Source organism: Amblyomma mixtum, chromosome 8 (assembly GCF_055824585.1).
Source record: "Amblyomma mixtum isolate Tamu chromosome 8, ASM5582458v1, whole genome shotgun sequence".
Lineage (NCBI taxonomy): Eukaryota > Metazoa > Arthropoda > Arachnida > Ixodida > Ixodidae > Amblyomma > Amblyomma mixtum.
In genome coordinates this window covers 113708926-113734474 of record NC_143019.1, presented here as the reverse complement: position 1 = coordinate 113734474, position 25549 = coordinate 113708926, and the positions used below count along the sequence as shown (strand labels likewise).

General features: G+C 46.4%; 1 protein-coding gene across 1 annotated transcript; it reads left to right on the top strand.

The window, feature by feature from the left end:
- The first annotated feature begins 12842 nt into the window (after nt 1–12842).
- LOC149333998 ((3R)-3-hydroxyacyl-CoA dehydrogenase-like) lies at nt 12843–21307 on the top strand. The gene is made up of 3 exons (XM_089556165.1): nt 12843–12993; nt 14645–14838; nt 20891–21307. Exons 1-3 carry the CDS (start codon nt 12843–12845, stop codon nt 21305–21307), a joined length of 762 nt encoding a protein of 253 aa, XP_089412291.1.
- The last annotated feature ends 4242 nt before the right edge of the window (nt 21308–25549 follow it).

Here is a 25549-nt window from a genome sequence, read left to right as displayed (position 1 = left end):
ACCGCCGCGCACGCTTATTACTATGCCGCCGCCGAGACTTTCAGTTCTTTGCGGGCGCAAGTCAGCCCAAATAAAGAATCTTCTTTTGAAGCCATTTTCGCTGTTTTCCTGCTTGTCACTGCACTCACCACTACGTAACATCTGGTGAAGATGCTGGCCTGCAATCCTGACATGCTTCCCACGGTGGATCCTGGTGCACAGTAACGCCCGTGTGCTTGGCCAGTCCCGTGAGCCACCGAATTTCCATGGAGAACCGCACAAAGGTGTGGAAGGCTGGCTTGACCTGTACGACCGTGCGGCCGTGCTGAACGCATGGGAGGAGAGTGCCAGGCTTCGTAACCTCTGCTTTGCATTGGACGGCCTTGCCAGAACGTTGTTTGAAAACACTAAATCTTCCTTCGCAAAGTGGGCGACCTTCAAGGAGCCGCTACTGGGAACATTCACTAGCGTCTTACGGGAAAATATAGCGGGGGTTCTGCTGCAGTACTCAATTCAACACCCAAGCGAGTCCGTGACTGCGTATGTGTAAGAACTGAAGCACATTTTTAGGCGCGCCAACCCTGACATGACTGAAGAAAAGAGGCTCACCTTCCTCATGCGTGCACTGCGTAAATAAGCAACTGTTCGCCGGCGTGATCTGGAGTCCTCCGAAAACCGACTCCGAATTCGTGGTGGAAGCTTCTACCATCGAAAAGACCCTTGACGCCTAGACCCGTCAGTGCAAACAACCTCTTCAAGCCCTAATGGCAAGCACCCCAGATGATACCTTTGCAAGCCGGGATAACCTGTGAGATGTAATACGCGAAATTGTTCGCGAAGAACTTCACCGACTGCTGCCCTCCCCAACACAGTAGAAGCAGCAGACTCAGGTGGCGGCGCTCATGGACACCATTCATGAAGAAGTACAGCATGCGTTTTGCCTCCCAGTCAGCGCCATCAGTTGTTCTAGTGAGGAAGGAAGACGCCGCTCTTCGATTCTGCGTCGTTTATTCCCGTTTGAACAAAATTGCAAAGAAGCATGTCTACACCTTCCCCCGTATCGACGACATACTGGATCGGCTTTGCAACATCAAGTATTTCAATTCAATTCAGTTCGTTTATTTTAAACTCGACGTTGAAAGCCCCCAGGTGAAAAAGCTGGTGTGGACCTGAAGAGCGGCTACGGGCAATTTCGGGCCGATGAAAGAGATCGCGAAAACGGCGCATTTATCACTCCGGGTAGCCTCTTCGAGTTCAAGGTGATGTCATTTGGTCTCTTTTCCGCACCGGCGAGAGAGCGAAAAAAAAACTTTGTTACCAGGAATTCGGTGCATGCTCCTGGGTTTCCGCACGACCCCGCTGCACTAAAGAGTTTATGTTCCCAAAGTCCATAACACTGGGAGCCCGGTGATGTTTCATCGAGTAATTGACAGAGTGCTGGCGGACCTGATGTAGTAAATTTCTCTGCTGTATTTAGACGATGACGCTGTCTTCGAGTGGAACATTGAGGAGCACCTAAAAATCTTCCAACAGTACTAGAAGCAATCATGTCGTCCAGCCTAACCTTGAAAGCAGGGAAGTGCCACTTTGCCTATGAAGGTGACCTCAAGATGGCGCGAAAGGCACAAGGACGAGAGAGGCACAAGAACACAACAGGACAGGAGCCATACGGTCTTGTGTTCTTGTGCCTCTCTTGTCCTTGTGCCTTTCGCGCTGTCCTGACATCAACTACAGCTATGAGCCAACTAGCCCCAAACCAAAGTACTGATTGTGCCTATGAAGAGCTGCTCTTTCTAGGCCACATTGTTAGCAAGGAGGGAGAACGCCCAGAATCTCAGAAAACCGCCGCTATCGCACTATTTCCACCGCGGGTGGATAAGAGAGCAGTGCGCAGAATCCTCGGACTGTGCGCGTGTTAGCGACGATGTCTCAAGACCTTTTCGCGCATCGCCGAGCCTCTGAACCATCTGAGAAAGCCCGACGTGCCACTTGTCACAAAATTCGGTGCATTTTTGAAACAAAGAAACAAAAACAGCGCCGCGCGGACGCATCTCTCCAGCGCGGGTCGTAAAACGGGGGAGAAGGAAACCCTCTGGCCTTAAATTTCTTAGAACCCCTAACTGCGTGATTTGTCTTTGCGTATTAAAGACACATTGTCTATACAATAAGTCGTCTTGAAGCAGGAACTTGAGTGTGGTGCGGCTCCCCTTTCCTTGCAGTGCGTTACGAACTCTCTTGAAGCAATCACGCAAAGATTTGTCCTCTCTTTGTTGCTTTGCAAGGACCTCCGAAGTGATAACTAGATGTAGTACTATTCGTACATTCAACGGCTTCAACTCCATTTTTGGTCCGGGTGTCGTCGATCTTGTTTGCACAGCCGAAGAGAGCTCCTTGTCCACCCTCTCTTTTCACCCGCGGAGCGTTTGATCCTGATGACCTTTGTCCATCAAACGATGACTCATCCCTGGCATCCACTGTACATACTGGCATCTTCGAGTTCACTTCGAGATCATCAATATTTCGAGCACCATCAACATTTTCAATAGTCAGGTCCTCTACGCACTTCGCTGTTAGCGATCCTTTATAGTGTGTTCTACACCATGATCCTGGCCTCTGGAAACATGACGCACCGTGTTGTCGACAAAGGCCACACTCACTTCATGTACCGTGAGTTCTGTATCTCGCACAAGACTCTTCCTCACTAAAACCACATTAGCCCCGCTGTCTAAGCACAGAGACACGTTAACCATGCATTTCTCCCTCAACAACATGCATGTTTTGTTATCAGACTGCAATGGTCCTCATTTATGCCCTTCACTGAGCCTATCTGATCATCGCGTTTACTGTCGTGCGACTCCTCCACCCGTTCTTTTTTCGGGTATAGAGCGCAAGTAGCTTTTCCCCGTGGACGCAGACTGCACTCATTTGTTTGGTGTCCTCTCCTGTTACACTTCTCGCACGCTGGCTGAGCCTGTTCACGCGGATTACCTAACCGGCAGTTGGCCGCGCGATGTCCTACACGATTACACAGGAAACATCGCTTTGAATTTCAGGACACCTCACCAGGGGCTCTTGATCGAGAAACATCAGACTCTCCTTAGACTGTTTTATCCTTCACCTTGGCTAAATTCTTAATCCCCTGTGCCTCCATGAACTGGTCGGCGTAGTCAGCAAATTCAATTTTCTTTCCTTCAAAGATATTGCAACTTTGTAGCTGCAGGGCGTGAAAAATTGTTCAGTAACTACGTGGTCCTTGACCTCCTCAAAGGACTTCTCAGTGTTAGACATTTCCATCCAGCGATCGAAGTAGCCGCTCAGGCGAAATGCAAACTGAATGGCAGTCTCTGCATCCTCAGGTATTGTATCTTTTGAAAGAAGTTAGCGCAAAAAACGGACAAGGGACAGAAAGAAAGGACACATAAGACATTCACGAGCGCTCGTGACTGTCTTATATGTCCTTTCTTCCTGTCCCTTGTCCGTTTTTTTGCGCTAACTTCTTTTGAAAAATGTATCACCAACTAGCCCGGCAGCTTGCTCTCCTGATCAGGTATTGTAGACCGAAATTTTTAACGAAACCCATCTGCAGTCAACCAAAATCTCCTAAGCAAAGTATCTTTCATCTTAGCGTACTGCAACGCCCTTATGGCGTTTTTAAAACCATCATATTGATCCCCAATCCCACAAAAGCTTTCAAACAGGCTAGTGTTATGTTTAAAAATACAAAAGAATGGAAAAGAAGGAAGCATTGTCTAGGATAGAGGAAATATATAAAACACTTTCGACTATCTAACAAACGCGCTTCGGAAGCAAGAGTTCAGAAGCGGCCGCATTTCATCGTCTCCAGCAACGAACAGTGGAGTTGCTCACAATAAAATTGGTCTGCGTGGCCTGCTGGCTGGTAGTGGCAGCGGTGCTGTCACGGCACATCTTGAGGTGGTGCGTAATCGTGCGCCATAAAGAAATATTACGAGAAAGAAGACGATACGGGCAATGCAGTCGTGCGTGTGTATCCCCTATGCACCCTGGCCAATTCCCCGCCGTGGGTATGTGCCATTAAGCCTGAAGACATCATCATCATCAACAGTGCGAGCATTCTTTTCTGGTGTTAGGCTGGTCGCCCATTATAGTCTCATAACTTCCAAGACCTGTCTACCAGTATATGTAAGATAAAATGCCAATGTGTGATCCTGTGTACTGCTTGAAGAATTACAAAAAAGAGGCATCTTGCTAAGAAAAGACAGTCAGCACTAAAGAACGGCAGCTGAAAGAAGAAATCAAATCACTACTGCCACCTAGTACTCCGTTTCTTAACACAAAGCTAACTGCGCAGAGACGAACTAGGCTTTGAAGGGAACACAACAAGCGCAGACTCTTGACTGATTTTTATTTGAAACAGCATGTATCCTTGTGGCCTCAAAACTGCTCTATCACGGAGTAAATGCAGTTCAAAAACATGCTTTCCCTTTCGTAGAAGTTATCGGATGGGTCACTCGTACAATCACACCTCTTCATTTTGAGCGATCGCCTCTACTGAGTGCAACACTCGAGTTTCTGTCCGTGAGCTCGTATGAACTCCAAATGCCCTTTAGACTTCGCAGTTCCATAGAAACAGCCTTAAGTCAGATGCCGAAGCATACTTTCACTGTGGCCATTGCGACGGTGTCTCAAAATTAGACCCGGGTCGTTTCCAACATGTTGCCCATTCCACCCCCCAAACTTGGGTTTCGTATTCCACCCCCGAAATTATACCTGCATCGATATTGACTAAAATCGATGTCCAGACTAATTTTACCTTAGTCATTCCGTTGCATTCACCTCAGTTTGACCTATGAAAGGGCTTGAAATTTAAACGCATTCCAAAGGATGTCGTTTAACAATATTGGTGTGATAGACTAGCAAGAACAGCTATCTCTCGACTATTCGGTATAACACAATTAAACTGTTGCTTTTTTTATCAACCACCTGACAGCTAGCTGACATGGTAGGCATTTTCAGCATGGTATATGAGTAGGACCAGCATGCAGCTAAGGCTGAAGCCAGCTAAAGCCACAGTAACATTGATCATTTGACTGTAGACAGTGAATTTCCAATGATGAGTCAGCGACAGCAAAGATCCTCCGTGGTCATTATTCAGGAGGCTATCGTGAGGAAGTGAAACCTGCTGTAGTTGAGTGTGGTTAAGGTCACTACGGACGGCACAAACGTTGTTACGAAAAATTTTAAAAAGTATAACTTTAACATTTACTTTGACTTTGCTTGTTAACACATAGTTGCCAATAGCTGGCGTAAGCTAGGATGCTACAAAGGGCGTTTAGTTTTCGTGTTAAACTCCTGTGCTACACTGGATTCTTTCAAATTAATAATGACGCTGAGGGGCAGAATATCATTCAGAACCTTGACACGGTCTGTCAGCTAGCAGTCACATCATGTTTGCAAGAGGTATTGACTGCGCTGGACTCGGAGGAGCTAGGGAGGAGATTTGGTGGGGGACAGAGATTTGCCGCCGAGAGCATGGTGTTCTGATTACGCAACACTTATGAGGGTAACTGCAGGGAGAAATTGCCGCGCTTGGTTAATAACCTAACCAGGCAACGTAAGAAGGCAACATCAAGAAGTGTTTTAACTGAAACAAAGAGACTGTTCAACAGTCTATAGCACGACACGTCTTAAACAGCAGCACTGCGCAACAACAGGCAGTCGCCCATAGGGTGCTATACATGTCCGATAATTAAGCAACAGTGAACGAAGGGAGCGTTTTATTGTTTCACTACATTATAAAACCGAGAGGCATCAATACTTTTGCGCTCATTTATTTGGTCTTGCTATTATCTCCTTTGCTAGGTAACATGAAAAGTTTACCCACGAACTATTATTCCCTTCTCCTGAATGAACGGTGCGCTGAAGTTAAGAACGCGGGTGGGGCTGCACTGCAAACTTGAATTTTTCTCAGGTGTAGGGATGGCACAACACTTTATGACACGTATACAGGTATTGGAGGTTGGAAGGCAGTACGTCATGCCAGCAACTATTGACGGCTGATTCAGATTTTGCTGAAGAAATAAAGAGAAAGGTAAGAATATACCAGAATGTGCTTTGCAGACGCAGAGGTGATGAGTAACAGCCTGTGAGCATACAGAAAATCAAAAGCGAATCGACAGTTTTAGCTGACTGGTTTTGCGGTGCGCTCTGCTGCTTAGCGGATGGGGCGCTAAAGTGAGCATGCGCAGAACGCTCATTCGCTAGCGGGCGAGCGGAGCGGCGCGCCGACTTAGCGGAGCGTTGTATCGTAGAGAAAGGCCTGGGGATTTCCGGTTACTTCAACATGGCTGCCCCGGCTCGAGGGGGCGTCTGAAAGTGCTTTAAGGTTTCAATGTTTTAAGTGCTCATTTCCCCGACTTCGTTGGTAGGAAGCCCTTCAAAATCGCCAAGGATCCCCGTTTACAGTGCGACGTAGTTGCAGATAACAACCGAGTAGACATCCTTGCCGTCTGCTTTCCATAGGAAGCAAAGCAAATTTTAAAACGCAGGTCGCTGCCTACACGCCCGCCTCAATTTATTTTTACGACTGAGTGGATATTCGTGCACTGAGAAGCAAAGGCGTTCGCCTCGATACATTGCAAACATTTGCAACTCAAGAGATCGATTCTTCACCGCCAGTTTAGTCGCGGCAAAGGAAACGGACACTGCTGGAGCCTGATGGTTGCGCGCAGCGTAGGAAGAAGTAAATACACTGAAATAGCGGTGGGAAGCGGTCACCCGCGCAAGCAGCAAATTGCGGCATTTGTCTGGTTATAATCAGGCAGCCTTCAATGGAAGCCGAGTTTTCCTTATCTTAGCTGCAGGAGGTGTCCATAAACTAAATGTGTTCACTTAACATCAGTGAGGAACCGGAGAAGCAACAATAAAGAAATATGAAGCAGAAAAACTCAAATTTTTATTGTTTCATCAAAGGAGGTTCTATTTGTCACCACCAGATGGCGACACAAAGCCAAACAGTTCCACTTAGCCATACCAGCCGAACTCTGCGCTAAAGCGTGCTCGTGCACCTTAGCTCCACTTAATATGAGCGGGTTAGCCTAAGCGGAGCGGACTGTAAATTTGGCTAGCAAAACTCTCTAAAAGGTCTATACTAGAGGCACTTATAGGTGGGGAAAAGGTTGCTAAGAAAAATACTAATAAGCAACGAAGGAACAACGCCGAAAGCTGTAAAAATAAATGCGTTTCCTAGAAAGGCAGCTTCCCTCACAGAACCTGTTAGAGAGAGATAGACGCAAGCAAGAATTCTTAGTTCTAACAAGCTATATAAAAACGTAAATGCTCAACGCGCCGTTAAGACACTCAAAACGAGCACCATGGTTCAAATAACACACTCCAGTCCATCATATCTTGCTAAAACAAGGGAGAAAAAATTGACTTTGGCAGAGTATGTAAAACATAAAACAGACACCCAATGCTCTGCTGTGGTAGCAAAGCGGTTTAAAAGGGCAGGAAAGCATGGCTTGAGGTGTTGAAGAGCGAGGTGTATATATGCAATTACAGTCAGGTGATTAGATTGAGATGTGCGGTCATGGCTGCCGCTGTACCGAATGAATTGGAGAATTTTGGCAGATTCAGTAGAATGTTGTGAGGACTAAATAATAATGGTTGCTCTGATAGTGATGATGATAATGAGGCTAAAACTTGATGCGCGAAGCACATATCAGCCGCACAAATGAAATTATGCGACCAAGGAGTCACCACGTTATAAAAAACATACGGTCCTAAAGGGTAACGGAGTGGATTCCAAGAGAAGGCAAACGTAGCAGGGGGCGGCAGAAAATTAGGTGGGCGGATGAGATTAAGAAATTTGCGGGAATATGGTGGCCGCGGCTGGCGCGAGACCGGGTTAATTGGAGAGACATGGGAGATGCCTTTGCCCTGCAGTGGGCGTAGTCAGGCTGATGATGATACGCAAACTACCTTTTTCATAGCTCGTCTGCATGATTTCTATACCTGATCTTTAGTGCCTACTCAATTTCTACATAATGTTCGTGACGCTATGCAGGGTCCGTTCGAAATACCGATGTTGCGTATGCGTCGTCTGTGTGTCTTATCGGCTCTGTAAGTTGGATATGCTTCCCAGTTGAGCCGTACGGAAAACATTCGGAGACATGAAACTTTTTATTCTGTATCTTTTTTAACCATTTACGTTGCTACCGCTGCGCTGCCAACGCCGACTCCAGCGCGAGTGCTCCAAAAGCAGGACACATTCCTCAACTGTGCCTGTTGACAACGTATACATGCTTTGAGGAACGACAAAAACTGCGCCAGGAAACATGGCTAACAAGAAACGCAGGTAGGACGAGCACTGCGTTTTGAGTTAGAGAGAACTTCTCACAGCAACAACTGTAATTTATGAAAGAAAAATGCTCATGCGCGAGGAAAACATGGCAATCAAGAAGCGCAATTGATTGTAAAACATTTTATTCGCCGGAAAGAGCTTGGCAAGAGGTCGCGTTAAGTGGTCGAGAGTACATAGCCCTCGACGACTTTGTCAGCCCACTCCACAGCCAAAACTTGTGTTCTGGGGTCAGAGCTAGCCAGCACGGTCTCCCACCGCTCGAGAGAAGGAGCTGTAACTAGATCACGCAGAGGTGGCTCTATTTTGCAGTCCCACAGGATGTGATCGTCGGTAGCACGTTGGCCACAGTGTTTGCAGTTTGGGTTGTAAAGATCTGGATAAATGTGCGCGAGGAGTGATGGGGTGCGCATCGATCTCGTCTGTAGACGACGCCATGTAGCCTCTTGTTCGTTAGTAAGTCTTTTGTCGGGAGGGGGGAAAATGCTCCTCTCTAGTTTAAAATGATTGGTGAGATCATGATATGTGATCATGGAGTCCTTCGTGAAATTCAGGGAGCCAGACTCATCCACTGCCCGGTCGACGAAACCTCGGGCTTTATTGTGGGCTGCCTCGTTCCCCGGATTCCCCGAATGAGCTGGGACCCATATCAATTCGGAATAATTTGGTGAGAATTTGGTTGCGCTAAGGATTATAAGGGAGGTGTTTGTAATTCACCCTTTAGCGAAATTATTGATACCCATTTTGGAATCGCTGAGGATGATGCTCTCTTGGGTATGCGCTAGGGCGAGGGCTATAGCCGCCTCTTCTGCCGTTTGAGAGGATTTCGTTTTTATTGTTGCCGAGACGATGTGGTCACCATTCTCGTTCACAACCACAATTGCAAAGGCATTGGTATGTTTGTATTCTGACGCATCTACATAAAGTGTTCCAGAACACTGTTCGTATTTGTTATGTAAGGCTTTGGCTCGTGCTTGTCTTCTACCCTCATGGTTTAAGGGGTGCATGTTTTTGGGGAGTGGTTTGATTAGTAGGGCCGTCCTATAGTCGCGGGGTAAGTCTACTTTAGCATCGTTATTCGTAGGTTGAAAGTTAATTCCGAGCCTGGTAAGAATACTCCTGCCAGTTCTGGAATTGGCTTTTCGCGCTGTTTGAGCCATTAAATGGGCTTCTTTCAGTTCATTGTAGGTGTTATGTATTCCTAACTTCGTAAGCCCTTCGGTTCATGCATTTAGTGGGAGTCCTAACGCAGCCTTATAGGCCTGCCGTATCATGCTATCCAATTTGTCCTTTTCTGCTTTCGAAAATTTGAGATAAGGGGTGGCATAAAGTATCCGGCTTAGCGCAAAGGCCTGCACTAGTCGGCATAAATCTCTTTCTCTCACCCCTTGTCTGCGATTAGCTATGCGGCGGATTAATCGCGCCGTCGCTTCTACCGTGCGTTTTAGCTTAGTGAGTGTGTCAGTATTTTTTCCATTTGTTTGTAAATACAACTCCAGTATTCTCATGGTTTGTACCTCTTTGACAGATCGTCCATTAACATAGACGTTTATTTGCGGGGGGGATGTCGTGAAGGGGACAGGACGGAGCCCTGTGGCGTTCCTTTACTTCCTAGTGTGATTGGGGCAGACTATATTGTTCCGACCGTTATCACTGCTGCTCTGTTAGTGAGGAAGGATGGGATGTAGTTGTACGTCCTTTCTCCGGGGTTGATTTCTGACAAGTTTGTCAAAATGGATTTGTGGGTGACGTTGTCGAAAGCTTTACCAAGGTCTAAACCCAATATTACTTTCGTTCCTGTTCTCTCGTCAGCTTCAATTATGTCCTTGTTAAGCTGCAAGAGTATGTCCTGGGTAGATAGTTGGGCCCTGAATCCTAACATTGTTTCAGGTAGGAGGTTCATGTCCTCCGCATAGTATTCGAGCCTATTGAGGATGACATGTTCCATGAGTTTGCCTTGGCATGATGTTAATGAAATTGGGCGTAGATTCTCAGTGCTGAGTTTCTTACGCGCTTTAGGAATACAAGTGATTTTCGCGTGTTTCCACTCTTGTAGTATGTTGCTTGCATGCCAGTATTTGTACATAAGGTCTGTAACCGCCGCGATCGACGTTGCGTCTAAGTTCCTGAGAGTCTTATTTGTTACTTTGTCTGGTCCTGCCGCAGATGTTGTCCGCAGTTTTCCAATTGCGTACCAGACCTCTGCGTATGTGATGTCTGCGTCTAAATTTGGATTAGGAGTCCCCCGGTAGTCTGGTTGTGTGGTACCATCATCCGTGTTTAGATAACGTCCTGCTAGCTCTTTGATTAGGTCTTCAGTTGTACCCTCATATTTATGTATGAGTCTGTACAGTTGACTTTGTTGCACGGGACGCGTTTGTTCTGGGTAGAGCAGGTGTTTTAGAAGATGCCATGTCTTCTTATTTCCGAGCTGTCCACTGACGCTTTCACATATTTGGTTCCAATGCTGTGTTCGGAGAATAAGTGTATTTTCCTCGATTCTTCTCTCGATTTCAGCGATCATTTTGCGTAGTCGCTTGTTGTGTTTTTGCTTCTTCCAGCGTTTTTGGAGGCCTTTTTGTGCCTGCCAAAGGTGTAAGAGTTTTGAGTCGGCAATCGGCTCCTCCTTCTCAACTGGCACCACAATGCTAGTGGAGGTGACATCCTCATTCAGGGAGATAACCTAGTCGCTAAGGTTAGAGATCTCCTTTGGAGCTGTTTTGTCGCGAAGTTGCCTGAACTTGTCCCAATCCGTCAACTAAAATCAACTGAAGCCAAATTGAGAAACCGCCACTATTTGTCTTGCTAATGAACTCAACGAACACTAACGCACGTGTCTCGTGGAATTTCTCGCGGGGCATTCTTTTTCTTTTGCGCCCTCAATTATATTTGTGTCACCAAAAAGTGGTGCACAGAATTCGCAAAATAGGCAGTGGGCTTCTAATTGTTCAGTTTTCTTCTCTGCATCATCGGCTGACGCAGTTCTTTTTTTTGTGCGATCAAGCCACACCAACTAAAACCATACCAAATCATGGAGGGCCCCTTGGATTCATGTCTTGAACATCGGGCTCTTTTAGGCTGTGGTGATTTCGACGAGCAGCGCCCTTTCCGCACAGGCTTGATTGCTGCTTCAGTCCAAAAGTACGTAAGCTTCTGCATCCGAAAAAAAAATATGGTATGGTTTTAACGTAGTTCGAGCGAGCAGGCGTACGAAAGCATGTGTTTAGCCTGATTGGTTCATGGTGCTGCTTTCCTGGGTCGTCGGCACGTTTGGCGACGAGATTACTCAGGTTAAGCTCTCATCGAGGTTAAGCTGATCTGATATGTTTGCGCCGGAGATGGAAGTTGATGAAGACGAAGATGCACAATGCACAGCGTGAGTGCAGTCAAATTTATGAAACACTTGAGATAAGTCTGGATGAATTTTCCTTGTGTTTGGATCTGCTCTAAACACTGGCCAATACACTACCGCGGGTATGTGCCATCGCTGTAGAGGCAACAAAACCAGAAGTAGTGATCGACTGCGGCGATTGCATAGTGTTGTTCTGCGAAGCTATTCGGTTCCGGTTTTTGCATCGGCTTTTGCAGCTTCGGCCGTCAAGGAGAGCTTTCGCTCTGAAGCGTGTGCCCCGCCTGCAGCGAGCCCCTCTTCAACATCCTCGATTGCCCCGATGGGGAGAGGAGACTAATTGCAAATGTTCCGAAGATTGAGAACTAGAGAGTCTGCTTGCTACAGGAGCTTCTAAGTGGCTGATAAGTTACCTTAAAGCACAGAATCTATTTATTTTTCTGGCATACATACCGAGGACAACAAGGGCATTTCTACCGAGCGATTTCTACCAATATGAGCTCCTTAACAGGGCGATTGCGTCAGCTTGTTTGACAATGTCTCTTACTGAATCCTGTTCAGAAATTTTGCAATTCGATTTCAATGACCATGGAACGCTTCCCTTTGGCAGGCTTTTCGCCTGCGCTAGTTCGCGCTGTGGCCGAGTCAGCTTTGAAATCTTCAGGCTCGAATCTAAGGCCTTAGGAGGTGATGACTTAAAGCGCAAAAAGTATGAGGTGATAGCTCATGATTGAAATTCGGTATAGTGTAAAATTTGCGATATCTATATTGAAAATGTTGAATTTCTACTCGCTACTTTCTCCTTTAAAAATGAGTAATTCAAACAGAAAGAAAAAAAAAAACTTCGGGCCTCTTGCCACTCGCCACGACCGCATTTCGAAGAGGACTCAATGAACATCTGTCCGTCCTTCGCGGTGCCTGCTGTGCAGCAAAGGTCACAAACGCTTGCCTCGTGTTTCGCGTTACGCCGCATTTTACACTGATTCGCACAGGAAGTGAGTTGACGTACGACCTCGGGGAATGAATTTATGGCTTGGCCGGCGCTGCGACAGGTGCAGAAATAACACGAATGCTCAGTAATAGGTGAGCCGTCGTTGAGGGCATCGGCCAGGCCAGAACAGCGCACAAGCGGCGTTCCCAAGAAGCACCCCGTGCAAGGAGGAACTGAAACTGGCAATGTCTTTAAGCGGAAGGCTGGCATTAGTGACGGGTGGTTCTAGCGGCATTGGCGAGGCCGTCTGCCACGCCCTGGCTGCCCAGGGTGCCACTGTGGTCGTTGCAGGCAGGCGTGTTGACGCTGCCCAGAAAGTGGCGCAGTCTCTTCCAGGTGAGTACTACGAAATGTTTCACGCTGCAATTAACCTTCCTGACTGTCTCTGAAACCTTCAACTTTTTAACGCGAGAGTGTTAAGCCTCCCGCCCCTCAAAAAACCCGGCATCGTCGTTGGCATTGTGAGCGAAAAGTCGCCGGAGAAGCAACCTAGGTGGGTCACTTAGGACACGCCACCTTCTGGCATCATACAATCTGCCCAACGGATGGTGAGCAAAGTGACCACCGTGGCAGATGGCAGCTCAACTTAAAATTGGTCGCGAGAGGTTCCTTGGGGAAAGCAGCCTGGGTCGCACAAGGCCCACCAATTGGCAGCGCCCGCCTTTGCAGGGAAGTGGCGCATCGCTTAACCGCTGCACCATTGGGCAAGGAGCGGTATGAGGAATCTCAAAGATCTATGAATGTAAAGTTGGGATTGACCAAATCCGCATATATAGGCATTAACCCATTAAAGCTGGCATAGCCTAACTGTCCCCTCCAATTTTTTTTCTGTTATCGGAGTTTTTCGAAGCTCGAAATGAAAACTTCATTGCAGGCGTTTCTTCGTCCTAGACACCTTTCGCTTCGTCTTGGCACCATTCTTTGTTTCATTGCGCTTCGCAGGCGACGCAGAAAACGGGGTTGCAGGAAACTGGTGAGGCACGGTGCTTCTGCACTATTCACAAGCAGACCCATCATGTTGGCTGAGTGGGAATCTTGTTCAGGTGCAGAGGCTTAGCTCTGAGGTAATACTCTGGCGTTGCCTCCAGGTATACACAGATACGAAAGCCAACAGAGCCCTGCAGTTTGATCTTGCCGACGATTATAGACTCCAAACTGATCGATATTCGTCTGAGCAGCAGCACTGCTAGTTTTGTATTGTGTATTATTCCACTCACACGTAAAAACTTGTCAAGCTATATACTAACAATATAAATGAAATACTACGGGAACTATTTGAGCAGATTCTGCTAAAATGGTTTTAGTGAGGAGCAAAATAATTAACGAGGAAAGATGCGATGAATGTAGAGTACTACATCTAGAGTATAGAAGTTTATTGTGTTATCTGCGGACAGACACTGGGCCGCCGGTTGCTGCTTCAGTTTGCTGAACTAAACTGATCGGTGTACTTTTTCACACGTTTCATCTAACCAAACATAATATTGTTGTATTCAATGTGCGTTTCCCTTACCTTATGATCTAAAATTAGTGGCTTTTAGCAGATGAACGATCTGTGCGCTGATTATTTGAGACTTCTATTTTGCGATAACTCATACGTATTCCTTGTGGTGAGCAATCGTTGCTCCCCCTGTCTATTGCCTTTGCATTACCTCATCATGTTGGGTAGGACGTTGGGTAAAGAATCTGTTTAGTGGTGACCGGCTTAGTTGAACGCACTTTTAAGCCAACGATGTGGCTATAGTGTAAGTGAAATAGAGAAAAGAACAGGTGAATGCGTGCCGCTTCTGGCAACCCAAACTATTTCCTTCTTTATAAACTGGAGCCACGCCATTTGTTTTCCTCTTCACCTGCTCTTGACGGCTGAGCGACCACTGGCAGAGAACCGAATGGACAACCAAAAATGGACAGCTTATAAAATATGGCCCCTGCAACATTTGGTACACAGATCTTTGTTTCAGACACGCCGCTTTATTTTATACATTCGCAGGAGACGAAAAACACTGCGGCATGCACGTCGACGTTGGAGACACGTCATCTGTGGAAGAACTTTTCCGCAACGTTAGCCTCTTATACCCGCAACCGCTCAGCATTGTCGTCAATTCCGCCGGAATTTTTGGTCTCTCGCCTGTCGCTGATTGTACCGACGACATGTTTGATGAAATCATCACGGTTAACTTGAAGGTAAGTTTGCAAACGGTAAGCATTTGATGAGTTCTCTTGAAATGTTATTTTTGCGTAGCATTGATTACTGGAAACCTTATGAAGGGCGAAATGCATAAACGTTCGCACACTGACATTTCAGCGCTTATTGAAGAAGGAGCCATAGTCAAATCTTTACCCAAAACGTACACCACTATCTCTTTCTTCTTTTAAATCGTTTTATTTTTTTTTTTGGGGGGGGGGGGGATGCGCCATACTAGCATGTCAGGGCATTGCTGGTATTCTGTTTAACGCAAGGATTGTAAGCAACAAATCATAAAAAAACGTTAATATCACTGCGGCAACGGCATTGGAGAAATGCCTAAGCATGACGTCACACTTTATGACGTCGCACCAAGGCAGCGACGCAACATTTCCACACTTCACGTTAACTGAGACTCGTTACCGGAAGTCGAGACCCTCAAACCGGAAGTCGATCACTTGTCGATGACCTTATCGATACCACAATTAATTTTCTTACTTAATCTAGTTCCATGCCACCGCGGTGGCTCAGTGGTTCTGGTGCTCGGCTACTGACCCGAAAGACGCGAAAGACCCGAAAGACGAAGGACGCAGCGGAGGTTGTAAATGGTATAAGTAACATGCTCTCATTACTCTAATATACTTTTGCATCCTTGAATAGAAAATATCGGATAGCATGCTTGACTGGAATATTTCAGTATGAATAACTACAACATTCCAGACAACATTGCTGCCTGATGATATGCCTGTCTTTTTGCACTTATCTTAATGTGCAGAAGCCATGCAAACAGCGTTAATTAATGCATAAAAATGTAAGAAAAACATTGCGGTTGTTCCTTTCCGTAATCTCCAAATTCTATTGGATGCGAGTATTTATGATGGCAAATAAAGCAAATAAATGATTACCAGTTGGGAAGCATTGGGCATTAGCTGCGCATGGTTAGGCACTGAACTGTCGTGGATACGCTTCAAGGCTTGCCTTTTTTTAAACGCCCGGGCTGGAAAATCACCTTACTTTACTCTAAACATAATACTCGTAACAAAAACGCGACTGGGATACCGAAGCGCCATCTATGTTCCTATGTTAGACTGCCCTTTCTTGGACGGCACTGCCCGCGGTGGTTTGCTATCCAAAGGTCACGAGATCTAATTGTGGTATTTTCATGTTTGTGTTCTTGTCTTGTATTTCTAGTAATTATGTACGGTTAGTGGTATCAGAATGTGTAATAGCCGAAATTAGCCTTGAAGCCATTGTCCAGCTGATGTTTCTTAATGACTGCTTCAGTAGCAGCAAGAACGCGTCCCTTTGCTAGGTGATGAACAGTTGAATTACTTTGCCAAAAAGAAACCACCGGTTGCAGCAAAAGAAGTTGCTCCATGTATGGCTAATAGGAGTGTTTAGAAAGCGCTACAAATGGTACTTCCTTCTACCTCTTTCTTGCGGTAAATGTTGCTAAAGGTAGTTGCTGTTATCACCTTCTAGAGGTAAGCTAGCACTTAGTATACGCGGTTACTGCCTAGGTATGGGTGTCCCAGCTAACTTGAACCAAGGGTTTAAAAATGAAATATTGGGGTCAGGAGAGTGAAACTACCTGCATATTGGTGACAGGCATTTGGCGCACCACAGGAAATTTTTTGTATTGCAATTACTTAACTAGTAATTAAAATAATTTTTTTAAATTTTTAATATTGACTTTAGACACTAAGTGTGATTCGCAAAGTTGGAGAGCACTTTCAGAAACCCCCATTCCATTATTCGCCATAAAGAAAACCTTACGTGTACCTCTTTTTTCGAGCTCGAAAGAAAGCCCGCGAAATACAAAAAAAACCACGTGACGAGCGCATTCGCGCGCCGCGATCGTGCTGCTCTCAACCGTGCTTTCAGTGAACGAAATCAGCTCCGGTATTCATTCGGCGGCCCCGTTTCAGAGGCAGGCCGATATCTTGGTGGTGGTTTCTTCGGCCGTGTCAGCCAGTTCGCGCGTGACGGTGTAAATTGCAGCGAGTGCGCTGCGCTTTGCAGTCGCGATAAAGACTGCCAAGCTCGAAGTTTTCAAATGAGAGGAGTTTTATTTGCCAGTTGCAAAGAAAATAAAAGTGGCGGTTTATGGCTTGGCTGTGCGGCGATGACAGCCGTGGCATGCGGTTGTCCTGACTCCATTTCATTTCGGTTTCTTACCAATTATAAAAAGTGCTCGAATAGGTCACCTTGTGCGACGATACAGCTATGGCATCTTGTAACCAAATCAGCCGTTGAATTTCGTATGACAGCCTCAGGCATGTTTAAACAGACTTCCGTTATTTTGTCTTTAAGGTCTTGCGGTGTGGAAGTTGGTGTGCTGTACACCTTGTCCTTGATATGACCCCACAAAAAGTAGTCCAGAGGTGTCATATCAGGAGACCTGGCTGGCCAGTTCACGGGACCTAGTCGTCCTATCCATTTCTGCGGGAACGCTGCGTCGAGCCAGGTCCGAGCCTTGGCGCTGCTGTGCGCGGGGGCGCCATCGTGTTGAAACCACACATTTGTGGCCCTGGCGAGCGGTAGATCCGAAAGGAAGTCGTCAACGGGTCCTCTGAGGATATCATTGGTGTAGCGATCTGCTGTCAGCGTCTGGTCGAAAAACACAGGCCCGATCAAACTACCGTCGAAAAGTCCACACCAAACACTAAATGACCACTGGTACTGGTGCTGCGTCTGTAAAACCCAGTAGGGATTTGAATCGCTCCAGTAATGAGCATTGTGCAGGTTCACCTGTGAATTGCGCGAAAAACTAGCTTCGTCACTCCATATCACTTTGTTCAAAAAATCCGGGTCGTCCTGCATCTTTATCAGAATCCAATTAGCAAAATCGGTCCTGTTTTGGAAGTCCCGTGGCAACAGATTTTGATGAAGCTGTACGTGGTACGGATGCAGGCGGTGTTTGCGCAGTATTCGCCAAACTGATGACCTGGAGACTCCGGTATCCTCGCTCACGCTGCGCACGCTTGCTTGGGGTTCCAGAGCGAACAGCGATAAAATATGCGTCTCGAAGTCCTCGTCAAAAACAGGTGCTCTGTGTCGTGTGGACGTAAAACTGCCCATCCGTCGCAGCGTCTCGAAGGCACGCAGGATCGTTACTGAACTTGGCCGCCTGCCTGGGTGCCATTGTTGCATAAGGTCTGCAGCGCGCCTTCTGTTCCCATGACATGCACCTAGAGCCAGAACCATGTCTGCTTTCTCTTCATTTGTAAACGGCATGTCTGCAGTGCTAGTAATCACTACACCAAAGATTCAGTCTCGCATGAGAGTGGCATAAGAAGAGCACACGACAAACTGTGCTTCACCGCTGCTTCCAGCTTTCAAAATCCTCATTAGGAAACTGCAACACACAGCCGCCAACACCTCGCGGCGAAACATTATTCCCTGTATTTCTCTTTTGCTTCTGAGTGACAAAGCAGACTCGCCATCTCAGTATCTTATCAGATTGGGACTAAGTCGTCGTCGCCGGGTGCCAACTAGCTGACGCGGACGAAAAACCCCCGCCAAGATATCGGCCTGCCGCTGCAACGGGGCCGTCGAATAAAGGCCGGAGCTGATTTCGTTCACTGAAAGCACGGTTGAGAGCAGCACGATCGCGACGCGCAAATGTGCTCGTCACGTGATTTTTTTTGTATTTCGCGGGCTTTCTTTCGAGCTCGGAAAAAGAGGTACACGTAAGGTTTTCTTTATGGCGAATAATGGAATGCGGGTTTCTGAAAGTGCTCTCCAACTTTGCGAATCACATTTAGTGTCTAAAGTCAATATTAAAAAATTTAAAAAAATTATCTTAATTACTAGTTAAGTAATTGCGATACAAAAAATTTCCCGTGGTGCGCCAAATGCCTATCACCAATATGCAGGTAGTTTCACTCTCCTGACTCCAATATTTCATTTTTAAACCCTTGGTTCAAGTTAGCTGGGACACCCGGTATAACATAAGCGACCAGCAGTTACAAAGCTCAGATAAGTTACGGTGACTACATTTGCGGTGGGAGTGTAGCTGCCAGTATTCCAAGTTTAATTCTTAAAAGTTAAATGATTTCCAGAAAAGAAATAAGGAATGATGGTGGAAAAAATTAAAGGAACCTCAAGTTCGGTACCTATGAAAATATACCCCTCGTGGCATGCTTGTCGCGAGGTAATGGAACGCACTTTGACTGCACCTGCACGAAGTGACAGTGACGGTATGATCAACGTATTAACGGATGGCTTTAGGCATAATTGGTGCTTTGGAGGGGGGGGGGGGGGGGCGGTTGTAAGAAACGCTGGTAGGATGTTATTTTAGGCGGATTTTTTGCCGGTTTCCTGAGAAGCACTGCGACATTTTTTTTGGAGGTATGGCTTCTGTTGGAACATAAGTAGCCGGACTAAGAGGAAATGGGATATTCGCGAAATTACTATTAAAAAAAACACCTGCATTATACACTGCTCTCATTACCAAAAAAGAAGGTCCTGTATTTCTCGGTCAGAGCTGTGTACAGTGTCTTTACTGTAGTGTTGAAGTGAATGCACTTCACTCGCTTAGAGAGAAAAAATGACGCAACATGTTCTCTCTCCAGGCCTTATGTGTGAATCCAAAGGTTTGTTGACGCAGAAATTCCTTGCGTTTTTAATAAAGGTATCCTAAAGATACATGCGACAGAATGTAGCACGTTGCAGTACACCATTTCCTCATTGCGGAATGCCAATAGTTCTGCTGCGAAACGTTAGACAGGGCCACGTTCTCTTTTTTTAAGGTGGGGGAGAGGGGGGGAGGGCAAAAACAGTAGTTAGTCACTCCTCATGCGCTACCTAAAGATAGGTCAAGTGATCTATACGTATGTTCTGAATTGGTCTAGATTACAGAAAGTGGCGTCTAAGGTCAGAAAGGTGGATTGTAGGACATTTTTTTTTATTTTTCAGGGCGCAGGGGGCGGTGGTGGCGGTGAAAATATTTATTAGGGAAGAAAAGGAGGTATGCTTGGGTCAGCCCGTAATGGACCGATCCCTGCAAACACAAGGTGGAGGTCCCTAGTGCGAAACCCCAGTGGCGGCGGCCGCCGCCCGGGCGCGCCCGACTAAGGCGTGTTAGGCCTGTAAGTCATGGCAGCCGTGCAGGGTCGCCTCACAGTCCCCCCGGGTTGGGCTGGGGATGGGGGAACAGCCGGGTTGGAGGGGCAGGAACATCCTTGTGACAGGTGTCCGAAGACACCGCTCTACAGTGCGGACAGCAGCCACTAAAGGAGGGGTTTTAGCTTTAGTGTTGCCGCGGGCACAGCAGTCTATTGGAGAAGGCGGAGAAAGAGCCGCTAATCCGCCTTATTGAGGCATTTACATAGGTGAAGGTAAATGCGATGACTATATTGACAATAGGTTGTAACATCTTTGAAGGAATAGACAAGATTAAAATCGGGTTCCTGCTCGGGTGGAGGGGATAGACAAGCCCGGTTAGAGAGCGCGCGGGTGGCTTCGTCTGCTGCCTCGTTCCTGCCAGCCCCAGATGCGCAGCGGCCCAAGAAGCCTTCAAGTAACAGTGCAAAAAACACAGACGGGACACATAGAACAAGAACACACTACGAGCGCAGCGCTCGTTGTGTGTTAATACTAAATTAGAAAAGCAATGGGGAACGCTTTTAACAACAGCACAAAAGTTAATAGCAGAAAAATGGAAGCCTCTCGACGGGTGATATGTGAAGATCTTGCGATATATGAAAAAAAAAAAAAAAACTGGGCATAAGCTGCTGAAAGGTTTTCGGTGATGGCTTGAAAAAAAGAATCTGCAAAAACCCGTTTATACAAACGCTGGAGACAGAAAACTGACTCATACCTCGACAATATATGCTGAATCAATCATCGCGCGACGTCTGTCCGTACTCAACGAAGCTCCCCTCGTACCACCTTCTGTTTTGAGCAGGTACACAGAAAGCGCTACGGTTCGCATTACTCTATGAGAAGATGGGTATCGTACATGTTGCTATCGTTTTATGTGCTTTGCTTGTGTAATGCGTGAAACCTATACTTAAGACGTCTTATTGTGTTGTTTTTCTTTTTCAGGGCACTTTTGCGGTAACTCGTGCAGCTAGCCGAGAAATGCTCCGTTCCGGCAAAAAACTGCCTCAGGGAGGTGGCGTCATCATAAATGTGTCCAGCACGGGTTCCAAGCGCTGTTGTGTAGGCTACGGAGCGTATGCAGCATCCAAGGCCGCCGTTGAGGCGCTCACAAAGACGGCGGCGAAAGAACTGGCGGCTCACGGCAGCCGATGCAACACCGTCCTACCGGGGTTGACGGAGACACCAATGATAGGTCTTTTCGACGAAGAACGCAGAACCACTCTGGCGTCTGAGACGCCGCTTAAGAGAGCTGCCAAGCCGCATGAAATAGCTGAGGCTGTCTTGTTTTTGTGCTCGCCAAAATCTGCCTCTTACATCACCGGCGCATCGCTGGTCGTCAGCGGAGGACTTTACATGTGATTTTTCTGCTTTGGGCATTAGTGCAGTGCACATACTGTCCGTGGTTATAAACCAAAATTTGTTTTAAATCTTCCCAGCGGTTGAAATGTCTCTATTAAATATATCCTGAGAATAGGCTTTGAACAGAGTGATTTATTGCAGGAAAAACGGCACCCCGTCAACTGATAATGTTTTTCTAGAATATTAGAGTCTGCTGTAATGTGCCCAGAAAATACACTGCCAATTTTACTGACCACAGGAGGAGCTCATGATAGTTTAGTTTATTACGTGATCAACTGCCTAAGCAGCTCCAAAAAGGGCGTCACTTTCACTCACGGGGAGGTTTTACAGCGGGCCAGTAGATGTTTTCCAGCTTTTTTCTCAGCGCAAAAATATGGTTTTAGTTTTTGCACATAATAGGGTGAGACAACATCTGCAGAGTTAGTTCTTGTTCTAGTTGGTATACTTGATTTAAGCTCACAGTTTTTCAGCGCTACGGCACACGGCCAAAGAAAAGAAGCAGGAAGAGAATGAGGACGAACACAGCGCTGACTGACAACTGTTTCTTTAGGGACGCACATACAGCTTAAATACATTCAGACCAGCGCAAGCGCACACCATGCAAAGTAAATAACGTCTAACCATATTATTATCTGTTGAAAATGCAATAAAGGTATTCAGGTAGCATCACGGGCGCTATTTTTGCGCGCGCAACTGTGTAGGCCGAGGGGGTGCGGGGTGGAATCAACCGATTAGACACGCGTCCTATAAGTTTCGCCTTGCTTGACGCCAAAATCGTAGCCACTGTGGCTTCAGTGCATACCTCCTATTCCCAGAGCGCAGTTGTACACAATAATGAATTCAGACTAGACCTTAAACACATCCACCGCGGTGTTTCCGCACCTTTGGCGCCTATTTGCTGATGCAAAGGTCGTGATTTCTATTCCGGCTGCGGCGGCAATACTTTAAAGAAGCCGGTCTACCAAAATCTCTTGTGCTTTGTGGTGTCAGAGCATGAATCCAGAGCCCTCGGCTACGGCGGCCTTTATAATTATAACAGGCTACTGGACGTTAAGTCCCACAAATTATGAGCTAAAAACATTTAGAAATCGCCTATTGCAAGATCAGGGCAAACGGAAACACGCAACTCTCCGTACTGTTCATTATTCGGCAGCACTAGAAGCGTAAGCTTGCGTGGATATATGATGGTTTACAACTGCGGCTGGTGAGATTGACCTAATTTTCTTTTCCACAGGACGAAGTGAAGGCAATATACCATTATGGGAGGTAGTGCCGAGATACTGACAGCCCAGGGCGAAACTTGAAAGTTCCGAGTGAACACTGTATACTGGTGAATTATTTGCAATGCCCTGGTGAATTTCTGCACTAAGCCCTAGGAATACAAATTATATGCAAAAATTCACGCTTGTGCTTCCTAGACCCAGAAACGCTGGTTTCCTGAGAGGTGTATGAATGGTAGCAAGTTGCTTTAGAACTACCGAGATAGTCTACCATGTATCACCTTCAATTAACAAAACCAGGTGCGTGAATGGTATCAAGTTGCTTTATAACTCTTGAAATCGCCTACCATGATTCACCTGCAATTAACAAAACCATGCAAGGCTTCTCTTAATGCATGCTCCTCTTCAACGATCAGGCACACAAACGAAAAACATTGGCAGATGATTTCACTCAAAAAGTTCACATCGCCGTCTCCGTGAGTAAAAATCAGGATGCAGTGTCTTTGATTGAAACTTCAACCAGATGTTAACCGTAATTGAATATTGATAAAGGCACTCTGAGGACAGTGCCGGTACTTTGAGTCCGTGCTTATGGGGCTTGGCAGCTGACCCAAACGGAGCGGGTTCGGTGCCGATCACGACAGCCGCATTTCCGTACAGGCTAGTATACGGAGGGTTGTCAGTGTACGTTAAAGAACCCCAGAGGCTCGAAATTTTTTGAAGGCCCCCACTACGGCGTTCCTCATAGCCTGAGTCGCTTTAGGACCTTAAACCTCATTAACCAACCATTAACCAAGCGGCACTGTCGAAATCTGTATACAATAACTGTTCCGAAAACCATATTATCTGGCTCTTTCTGACTATGTTGACCTTTGTCCGGCAGCAAAGTGCGCATCAATGTGCGCAAGAATTCAATTTAGAAATCTTCTCGGCAGTGGATTCTAACTAAAGACGTGTCTGTCGAAAGGGTTGGGTTGCCACACATTCCAGTGGAATGGTCGTAGCGTCACCTCTGGGATCTGCGACCAAAACGCGGTGTAGACGTGCGCATTTACACCTTTGAAATACATCGGTGATGACAGCAACTGTATTTCGTTTTGTCGTCTTTTCAACCTTTTCCAAGCTCCGTCTTCCTTTGATGTAGACTCTTTGTGATTATAACGCGGTACCCCGCCGACGCAGTTCGCATTAAATTCCTTCTTACTGATGACACCACTTAAATTATTAGAGTCGTGCCACATTGGCTTTTGCAGGCTTCCCATGTAAACTCAATAGTGTCGATCATCTTGAAATGAATTGCATTGGACCCCGAGCAATCGCAATGTTAAGATCGACGTTTTGAATGTTGACGATGATTCTTAAACATTAGCCTTTCGGAGACGGCGTAAGAGTTGAGAAAAAGAAATGCTTTCTCTCAGTTCTTGGGCGACATTTTGCTTTATGATGGACAGCATTTCGAGAGCGGCAAAGTGGTCACTTCGCTGCTGCTTCCAGTACCTGATCCCTGAGATTAGCTTTCGAAGCTGCCCATTATTGACTAACTCGGATAAAAACAAGACCTCCAGATTGACCCCCACGGTCGCATACTGCTGCCAGCCGGAGGAGGAGGTGAGTATCCTAAGAAAAATGTTTGCTGCACTGAGCATTTCATACTCTTGAAAGGTCAGAATTCTCTTCGCCATCACTCCTATCTTTTGAATATCCATCATTCAAAGAAAAGTGTCAATTTTAGATCAGATGCGGTATATTGGCTACAAACATCACTAATTTTTCGAAGTGCTTCATGTATATTGGCTGCAAACATCATTAATTTTCGGGGTGCTTCAGGTATATTGGCAACAAACATAATTAATTTTTCGGAGTTCTTCACCAAACTCCAGAACTTAACAGCAACCATTTTGTTCACTGCAGCGGCTTCCAGTGTTTTTCTTTGCTGAGCGGCCGTGTTCCTTAGACGTGTCCCACACTCGTAGCGAGGCCAGCTAGGGATTAACTATCCAAAAGAGAGAGAGACACTTTAATGAAATACAGAGAATTTAGCCGGCGTTTAAAAATCGCTGGCATGCTACTCTGCGTAGAGAGGGGAATTTGGGAGATAAAGACAGAAGGAGAGTAGTGTGGAAGAGGTAAAAAAAAAACGAAGATAAAATGCAGCCATGAAATGGGTACTAAAAATGCAACGCCGAGTATTGATGTAACCTATGAAATAATGAAGTGCATAGTTCGACAAATGGGCTGACGAAGTTCACTGCATGAAGAATGCATGAAGCTAACGTGCAAGTGAATCTTAAGCTTATCAAGATGTGCAATGTCTTTTGAATATGTAAATAGAAAGTTCATTGCAAGTGTCTGTTGCCTAAGGCAGGCTAAGGGACCTCAAACTTTGTCCATTGTTAGCGGCACTGGGCAGAGCTTCTACATGCAATGTTCATAGTACGCACGCTCGTTAGCATACGGAGGGCACTCAAGCAGGATATGTTCCACAGTTTCTATCGAGGCACAGTTGTCACAATGCGGACTGTTCATTTGTCCTAAACGGTATCGCAAGCCGTTTGTATATGCAGCATTCAGATGAAGTCGGCGATAAAGTGTTTCCAGATGTCGAGGAATTCTGAGTGAGAGTGTTGATCTAAGATGTGGGTCGATTGAGTGAAGAAATTGGTACTGATGTGTCGGCAAACTACAAAGCCGATGCGTTTCTTCGAAAGCAAAACTTTTAGCCATTTGGGACGCGTCAGATTTCGTGAAAAAAGTTCGAATGTATCTACGATGTAGATGGCCCTTACGGGCCACTTCATCTGCTTTTTGATTAGCCAGAATGCCACAGTGAGCAGGTACCCACTGAAATGTTATGCAGTGGCCTGCGGCAATAGCTAAACGATGTAGATACCCGATGTCCAGGGAAACTGGCTGGTGAGTCGTTTTCTTCAGTAGGTTGGCCAGGATCTGCAGAGATGCTTTTGAATCGCTGAAGATAACCCAACGGCCTGCGGTTCGGCGCAGGATGTAAGAAGCAGCTTCC